The following is a 9,953-nucleotide window of genomic DNA, read 5'->3' as shown; positions in this document are numbered from 1 at the left end:
CAGAGTAAATAGGTATGATAAAGAAACACCATCCCCACCTTAAATTCACACTGTAAAATAAAGCCCAAACGCAGGACCTGATGCAAAATGTGACAAAAACACAACGGTCTGCCAGGAAAATTCAATATATTAATGTCTCAATATATAAATGAGGGAAAGGCAACAGTTGGTGTCATGTACAATTTCGTCAGTAATTTAAAACACGTATGTGGCACAGATAGCAGTCATGTTAGTTTTGTTTTTATTGTCATTTTGATTCTAAATATAAAAAGAGAATTGAAAAAATTCAAATTAATTGTTCAATATTTCATAAAATCCAAATAAGTTCATAAAATACTTTCATTATAAATCTCTATAGAAAGGAGCGTATTTATCGAAATCCATCAAAGATTGAGATGAAAATCTAATAGAAAAAAGTCCTGCTCCAGCGGAATGCTGTTCTCGTCAAGGTTAAAACGACTTCTTATTGTTAGCAAGTGGGTCTCGCTTGTCCCTGCCAAAAGCGAGTGGATCAGATCTGCTACAATATATCTATAAGTGACTTCTGAAGAGCTTACTACAGCTTTGTCCAGTAATGTAGGAGATATATTTAATAAGATTTTATCCAAAGCATCTGATGGCACATGGATGCGAATTCCACTTTCGCCGCTTACTGCAGTTATTCGTGCAGGTCTGTAGAACTTTTTAACTTGGTTGAAGGGCAAGCAGAACAAGCACTGTTCAAAAACTTGATTGTGGTCTGTTCCTATCTCTCGCCTGCATTTGCCACAGCCCGAGTATATAATTGCAGGCAAAAGTGCAAGAATATGTGTAAGAGTGGTATCTTGGTCCATGACAATATTATGGTGACCAGGAATGAGAAACTCTAACTCTGATATGCTGGCTTTAACCAGAGCTTCACCTGAATATCTCTCTTCCAGGAGATCAGGAAGGTCTATTAGTTTTGTTAAAGGTTCTTCATTTTTAAAATATCTCTTTTTAAAGTCCACGGCCCTTTCGTCATCATCAAACAAACATTCACAAGATGACCATGGGGTAGTATGTAGCTCTATTTCCCCAGAGACTGAATTTTTTCGAACAAATAGGTTCCTAAACTCCCAGATGTGATCTCTCTTATGTTGGATCTGATCACACCAGGAGATACAGGCTCCCCACAGCACCATTATGCCAGTATGCCCTTTGACCTCTTCTAGGGTCAGGATTACTTTTTTTTGTCGCTGTCCTTTATACTGATATGTACATTCTGTTAACATAGAAATAGAACTAACTTTCAGAATTGAATGTATTAACATGTCCGGTTGAAGCTGGTCAAGGTGTACATAAGATATATGGTCTAATTTCTGAGGCTGCTTTGGAGGGAGCTCTCTTAGATAGCAGTGTTTGGCGGATATATACTGCAATAGTGAATGCAAAGCAGTGTTATCTACCATGTGGGAAATGTCTTGAGAACACAAATTAGAACAACTCCCAAGATTTAACATGCAGCTCCTAGATGTAGACTGCAGTATGGTCTCTTTATGCCATTTGTCTTCACAAACTGACACCCCTGTGAGCATTAGAACGTCCCCAGGATAAACTGCTAAGGTCCAAAAAGCAGCTTCTCTCCACAAAACAACTTTACGTTCAACTTCAGATTGGTCCAATACTACAATTGTTGCAAGTGCAACTGAAGAGCCGCCATTTGGTCCAGTTTTCACATGAACTTCCTTTATATGACATGGCTGCACCACAATAACCAAAACATTATATTCTTTACTCTTACTTGAACAGTGCTGTAGAAAAGACAATTCTTTGGCTGGTTTGAGCAACATAAACTTTCTCATTAAACTCGTATATTCTAGTTTTTCTGGAGAAATTGACTTCTTAGCCTTTTTAGATTGCTGCTGCTTTTCATAATGTGCGTGAAAAGAGACTGTAACCTCTTCACAAGCTCTCAGTCTTTTAGAACTTGGAACCCTAGCTCCATCAGGCTCAGTTATTTTAGATGAGTCATCAATAAACTTTTCAGAAAACTCCACTACGTTTCCATTTTTCTGATACCTTGTTGGCTCAAGGCTCAGAGCTAGATTATTTTGGACATCATTAGTTGAGGGAGTAAAAAGTTCAACAGAACATGTATTAGAGTCTTGTGCATTCTTATTAAGCACTCTGGATTCCTGGGAAATAAATGGTGTAAAAACTGCTGATTTCAGCTCTCTGGAGGGACCTGAATTATTTGTTTCTTTTTGCTCAATGTTTGCATCTTGCTCATATATTTCTGCGTGACCAAACACAGCCACTTGACTAGACATCAAAATAGTATGATATTCAGTAGTAGTGGATATTTTTATGGTAATACTTGGGGTTTTCACATTTTGCAGCTGTTCTTGCTTTCTGGGAAATGAATCCTCCAGATACTGACTTAAACATTCGTGATTTGCACCAAAGAGATCATTTGAATGTGTTTGGGAAGGAGGAGTTATTTGGCAATGATGTGTGCTGGATACCAAATCCAAAATGTCTCTTACACACTGGGTGCCTCTATTTTTAGTTTCACTATTAGATGATAAAGTCTGCTGCTTCAAGGGTAAAGAATCATTAACTGCATTTAATGACAGGTCCTGTTCCTTTAAATTATTCCCCAATTCAGAAATGTCATGGTACTTTCTAGCCTCAGGGATACTGCACTTAGCAAATAAATCTTGCTGGCTCCAAACAAAGCTTTGTTCATGCCAAGTACCCATGAGCTTTGATGCATCATCATCTTCTGCATCATTTGAGGGTGACGGTATGACTGGAGCTCCAACAAATATGTGAATAATTCCTTTGTTTGACATATTCTAAATTTGATGGTATCTGTGTTACAGGAGAGTATAAATGTGTGGATAATTCATTGTCCCATTTGATAGTGATGGTATTACTGGGGAGTCAATAAACGTGAATAATTCAGTTACACGTCAATCGCTGTTAGATTTGATAATGATGGTATTACTGGGGAGTCAATAAACATCAGTTATTCAGATACATGTCAATCACGGTCACATTTGATGATGATGGTATGATTGGGGAGTCTACAAACGTGAATAATTCAGTTATATGCCATTCTCTGTGGTATGTGATGGTGACCATATATAATGAAGGTGAATAATTCAGTTACATGCCATTCTCTGTAGTATATGATTGTGAGTGACCATGTGTAATGAAGGAGAATAATTCAGTTACATGTCATTCCTTCCCTGTAGTATATGATGGTGACTATATAACTACACCACAATGAAGGAGAATAATTCAGTTACATGCCATTCCCTGTGGTATATGATGGTGACTATATCACTGGACCACAATGAAGGTGAATAATTAGTATATGATGGTGACTATATCACTGGACCACAATGAAAGTGAATAATTCAGTTACAAGCCATTCCCTGTGGTATATGATGGTGACTATATAACTGGACCACAATGAAGGTGAATAATTCAGTCACATGCCATTCCCTGTGGTATATCATGGAGACCATATGTAATGAAGGAGAATAATTCAGTTGCATGCCATTCCCTGTGGTATATGATGGAGACATGTAATGAAAGAGAATAATTCAGTTACATGCCATTCCCTGTGGTATATGATGGAGACCATGTGTAATGAAGGAGAATAATTAAGTTACATGCCATTCCCTGCAGCATATGATGGTGACTGTGACTAGAGTACAATATACACCAGCGCTGTGCCGCTATCACACCAGGACCAGCTCCCGTTCCCATCCCAGCGCCTCACCCACACCACCGCATGCTCGCCTCTAATGTGAAACTTCCGGGTGCAGACGCCACGCCTATTGCGTTCCAAGCCTCGTTTTGGTGTAGGAAATTTTTGCAACTGAATTTATACGAGCGTACTGCCACGTGATTTTGTTTACTTTACGTACATTTACTATATATTGCGTCTGCATCGTGCCCTCACTTAACATGGCGGGGTCTTTATACCAGCTGATACCGCACGCATGCGTACTTTATCAGAGCTGCCGTTGCTATGGTTACAAAATGGTTTGTCAGATAAACTGTGTGAGTTGAAAACAAATGAGGGAGTGGTGGTGGTAGTCTGTATACACAATGTATGCTGCTGTATTCATATTCACTGTCTGATACTAATCTGAAAATGACTGTGATCTGTCAGTGGTTTGTCAGACCCCTCCCTCCCTGTCAGCTAAATGGTTAATAAGTCAGACCCCTATGTCAGTCAAGGGGTTAATAATGTGATGTGTCAGCCAAAGGGTTAATAATAAGATGTGTCAGTCCCCCTCTCTGTCAGCTAAGGGAATAATAATAACTCAAGACAGCTCTCTGTCAGCCAAAGGGTTAATATTGTGATGTGTCAGAACCTCTTTCAGCAAGAGCTTAATAGCCAGGTGATACATACAGGTGATAGACACCTCAGGTAATGACTGTGATACATACAGGTGAGATATACCTCAGGTAATGACTGTGATACATACAGGTGAGATATACCTCAGGTAATGATCATTATACATACAGGTGAGAGATAACTCAGGTAATGATCATGATACATACAGGTGAGAGATACCTCAGGTAATGACTGTGATACATACAGGTGAGAGATACCTCAGGTAATGACTGTGATACATACAGGTGAGATATACCTCAGGTAATGGTCATTATACATACAGGTGAGAGATAACTCAGGTAATGATCATGATGCATACAGGTGAGAGATACCTCAGGTAATGACTGTGATACATACAGGTGAGAGATACCTCAAGTAATGACTGTGATACATACAGGTGAGATATACCTCAGGTAATGACTGTGATACATACAGCCCGGAACCACACGTCGTCCGGTAGACCTCCTTTGGAATATGTCGTCAGATGGGGTTCCTCGTCTCACCAGGGAGAGTCCAGGGAAGCCCCAAGGATGATGTGGTGGGAGCAAATTGATGTCAGGCAGCTCACACCAAAGATCCAAAAAGAAACTCCAAATATATGGTAATATAATAAATTTGGCCTAAGCCAAGAAGATGCAGCAGATGGAGAGTTAAAAATAAAATAGGATTTTATTCCAATTAAAAACAACAGCAACGCGTTTCTCAGTGTTCAACACTGTTTCATCAGGCTAGCCTGATGAAACAGTGTTGAACACTGAGAAACGCGTTAGGCCAAATTTATTATATTACCATATATTTGGAGTTTCTTTTTGGATCTTTGGTGTGAACTGCCTGACATCAATTTGCTCCCACCACATCATCCTTGAGGCTTCCCTGGACTCTCCCTGGTGAGACGAGGAACCCCATCTGACGACATATTCCAAAGGAGGTCTACCGGACGACGTGTGGTTCCGGACTGCGCATACTGCACATTGGTGCCTTACACTGTGTGAGTAAGATTCTTGTGATCTAATTGTTGCCTTGTTTTATCCATATGATCTGCACTATGTGGCGCCCTCTATCTTTTCCTTCCTAGACTTATCATCTGTGTTGCGGCACAACACCCTGGAGGAGCGGCCTACACTTGTTTGGATTACTGCTGTCCATCTGTCAGCTGTTGGAATTACTTATTTTGTATTCCTGAACTTTATATCAGAGAATATATACCCTGGACTGTACAGTTGGTATTGTTGTTTCTTCTTCACTTTGAATACAATAACATTGATGTTACTATATTGACATTGCTATTTGATATATGTACTAATTTTATTATTTTATAGAGCTCATATATCAATTATACCTCCTCTAATAATTTATCCTTATTAACATCCATCCTAGGCGCATCTTATAAGTGCTTTAGTGACTCTATCACTGAAGCACTAGTCACTGTGATACATACAGGTGAGAGACACCTCAGGTAATGATCATGATACATACAGGTGAGAGACACCTCAGGTAATGACTGTGATACATACAGGTATAGACACCTCAGGTAATGACTGTGATACATACAGGTGATAGACACCTCAGGTAATGACTGTTATACATACAGGTGAGATATACCTCAGGTAATGACTGTGATACATACTGGTATAGTCACCTCAGGTAATGACTGATACATACAGGTATAGACACCTCAGGTAATGACTGTGATACATACAGGTATAGACACCTCAGGTAATGACTGTGATACATACAGGTGATAGACACCTCAGGTAATGACTGTTATACATACAGGTGAGATATACCTCAGGTAATGACTGTGATACATACAGGTGATAGACACCTCAGGTAATGACTGTTATACATACAGGTGAGATATACCTCAGGTAATGACTGTGATACATACTGACTGGAGCTCCAACAAATATGTGAATAATTCCTTTGTTTGACATATTCTAAATTTGATGGTATCTGTGTTACAGGAGAGTATAAATGTGTGGATAATTCATTGTCCCATTTGATAGTGATGGTATTACTGGGGAGTCAATAAACGTGAATAATTCAGTTACACGTCAATCGCTGTTAGATTTGATAATGATGGTATTACTGGGGAGTCAATAAACATCAGTTATTCAGATACATGTCAATCACGGTCACATTTGATGATGATGGTATGATTGGGGAGTCTACAAACGTGAATAATTCAGTTATATGCCATTCTCTGTGGTATGTGATGGTGACCATATATAATGAAGGTGAATAATTCAGTTACATGCCATTCTCTGTAGTATATGATTGTGAGTGACCATGTGTAATGAAGGAGAATAATTCAGTTACATGTCATTCCTTCCCTGTAGTATATGATGGTGACTATATAACTACACCACAATGAAGGAGAATAATTCAGTTACATGCCATTCCCTGTGGTATATGATGGTGACTATATCACTGGACCACAATGAAGGTGAATAATTAGTATATGATGGTGACTATATCACTGGACCACAATGAAAGTGAATAATTCAGTTACAAGCCATTCCCTGTGGTATATGATGGTGACTATATAACTGGACCACAATGAAGGTGAATAATTCAGTCACATGCCATTCCCTGTGGTATATCATGGAGACCATATGTAATGAAGGAGAATAATTCAGTTGCATGCCATTCCCTGTGGTATATGATGGAGACATGTAATGAAAGAGAATAATTCAGTTACATGCCATTCCCTGTGGTATATGATGGAGACCATGTGTAATGAAGGAGAATAATTAAGTTACATGCCATTCCCTGCAGCATATGATGGTGACTGTGACTAGAGTACAATATACACCAGCGCTGTGCCGCTATCACACCAGGACCAGCTCCCGTTCCCATCCCAGCGCCTCACCCACACCACCGCATGCTCGCCTCTAATGTGAAACTTCCGGGTGCAGACGCCACGCCTATTGCGTTCCAAGCCTCGTTTTGGTGTAGGAAATTTTTGCAACTGAATTTATACGAGCGTACTGCCACGTGATTTTGTTTACTTTACGTACATTTACTATATATTGCGTCTGCATCGTGCCCTCACTTAACATGGCGGGGTCTTTATACCAGCTGATACCGCACGCATGCGTACTTTATCAGAGCTGCCGTTGCTATGGTTACAAAATGGTTTGTCAGATAAACTGTGTGAGTTGAAAACAAATGAGGGAGTGGTGGTGGTAGTCTGTATACACAATGTATGCTGCTGTATTCATATTCACTGTCTGATACTAATCTGAAAATGACTGTGATCTGTCAGTGGTTTGTCAGACCCCTCCCTCCCTGTCAGCTAAATGGTTAATAAGTCAGACCCCTATGTCAGTCAAGGGGTTAATAATGTGATGTGTCAGCCAAAGGGTTAATAATAAGATGTGTCAGTCCCCCTCTCTGTCAGCTAAGGGAATAATAATAACTCAAGACAGCTCTCTGTCAGCCAAAGGGTTAATATTGTGATGTGTCAGAACCTCTTTCAGCAAGAGCTTAATAGCCAGGTGATACATACAGGTGATAGACACCTCAGGTAATGACTGTGATACATACAGGTGAGATATACCTCAGGTAATGACTGTGATACATACAGGTGAGATATACCTCAGGTAATGATCATTATACATACAGGTGAGAGATAACTCAGGTAATGATCATGATACATACAGGTGAGAGATACCTCAGGTAATGACTGTGATACATACAGGTGAGAGATACCTCAGGTAATGACTGTGATACATACAGGTGAGATATACCTCAGGTAATGGTCATTATACATACAGGTGAGAGATAACTCAGGTAATGATCATGATGCATACAGGTGAGAGATACCTCAGGTAATGACTGTGATACATACAGGTGAGAGATACCTCAAGTAATGACTGTGATACATACAGGTGAGATATACCTCAGGTAATGACTGTGATACATACAGCCCGGAACCACACGTCGTCCGGTAGACCTCCTTTGGAATATGTCGTCAGATGGGGTTCCTCGTCTCACCAGGGAGAGTCCAGGGAAGCCCCAAGGATGATGTGGTGGGAGCAAATTGATGTCAGGCAGCTCACACCAAAGATCCAAAAAGAAACTCCAAATATATGGTAATATAATAAATTTGGCCTAAGCCAAGAAGATGCAGCAGATGGAGAGTTAAAAATAAAATAGGATTTTATTCCAATTAAAAACAACAGCAACGCGTTTCTCAGTGTTCAACACTGTTTCATCAGGCTAGCCTGATGAAACAGTGTTGAACACTGAGAAACGCGTTAGGCCAAATTTATTATATTACCATATATTTGGAGTTTCTTTTTGGATCTTTGGTGTGAACTGCCTGACATCAATTTGCTCCCACCACATCATCCTTGAGGCTTCCCTGGACTCTCCCTGGTGAGACGAGGAACCCCATCTGACGACATATTCCAAAGGAGGTCTACCGGACGACGTGTGGTTCCGGACTGCGCATACTGCACATTGGTGCCTTACACTGTGTGAGTAAGATTCTTGTGATCTAATTGTTGCCTTGTTTTATCCATATGATCTGCACTATGTGGCGCCCTCTATCTTTTCCTTCCTAGACTTATCATCTGTGTTGCGGCACAACACCCTGGAGGAGCGGCCTACACTTGTTTGGATTACTGCTGTCCATCTGTCAGCTGTTGGAATTACTTATTTTGTATTCCTGAACTTTATATCAGAGAATATATACCCTGGACTGTACAGTTGGTATTGTTGTTTCTTCTTCACTTTGAATACAATAACATTGATGTTACTATATTGACATTGCTATTTGATATATGTACTAATTTTATTATTTTATAGAGCTCATATATCAATTATACCTCCTCTAATAATTTATCCTTATTAACATCCATCCTAGGCGCATCTTATAAGTGCTTTAGTGACTCTATCACTGAAGCACTAGTCACTGTGATACATACAGGTGAGAGACACCTCAGGTAATGATCATGATACATACAGGTGAGAGACACCTCAGGTAATGACTGTGATACATACAGGTATAGACACCTCAGGTAATGACTGTGATACATACAGGTGATAGACACCTCAGGTAATGACTGTTATACATACAGGTGAGATATACCTCAGGTAATGACTGTGATACATACTGGTATAGTCACCTCAGGTAATGACTGATACATACAGGTATAGACACCTCAGGTAATGACTGTGATACATACAGGTATAGACACCTCAGGTAATGACTGTGATACATACAGGTGATAGACACCTCAGGTAATGACTGTTATACATACAGGTGAGATATACCTCAGGTAATGACTGTGATACATACAGGTGAGATATAACTCAGGTAATGACTGTGATACATACAGGTGAGATATACCTCAGGTAATGACTGTGATACATACAGGTGATAGATACATCAGGTATTGACTGTAATACATACAGGTGAGATATACCTTAGGTAATGACTGTGATACAAACAGGTGATAGATACCTCAGGTAATGACTGTAATACATACAGGTGATAGACACCTCAGGTAATGACTGTAATACATACAGGTGATAGACACCTCAGGTAATAACTGTGATACAGACA

General features: G+C 39.8%; 1 protein-coding gene across 1 annotated transcript; it reads right to left on the bottom strand.

The window, feature by feature from the left end:
• Nucleotides 1-224: 224 nt before the first annotated feature.
• On the bottom strand, nucleotides 225-3,796 carry SHLD2 (shieldin complex subunit 2). Its single transcript, XM_053721338.1, has one exon. The coding sequence runs from the start codon at nucleotides 2,814-2,816 to the stop codon at nucleotides 384-386; it is 2,433 nt and encodes an 810-aa protein (XP_053577313.1). The 5' UTR covers nucleotides 2,817-3,796; the 3' UTR covers nucleotides 225-383.
• Nucleotides 3,797-9,953: the final 6,157 nt, after the last annotated feature.

This window comes from Bombina bombina, chromosome 7 (genome assembly GCF_027579735.1).
Source record: "Bombina bombina isolate aBomBom1 chromosome 7, aBomBom1.pri, whole genome shotgun sequence".
Classification (NCBI taxonomy): domain Eukaryota; kingdom Metazoa; phylum Chordata; class Amphibia; order Anura; family Bombinatoridae; genus Bombina; species Bombina bombina.
This window is presented reverse-complemented; position numbering and strand designations above follow the sequence as displayed.

Bases quoted from the DNA above. Each gene is read 5' to 3' on its own strand.
- SHLD2 (XM_053721338.1), bottom strand. From the start codon at position 2,816: ATGTCAAACAAAGGAATTATTCACATATTTGTTGGAGCTCCAGTCATA.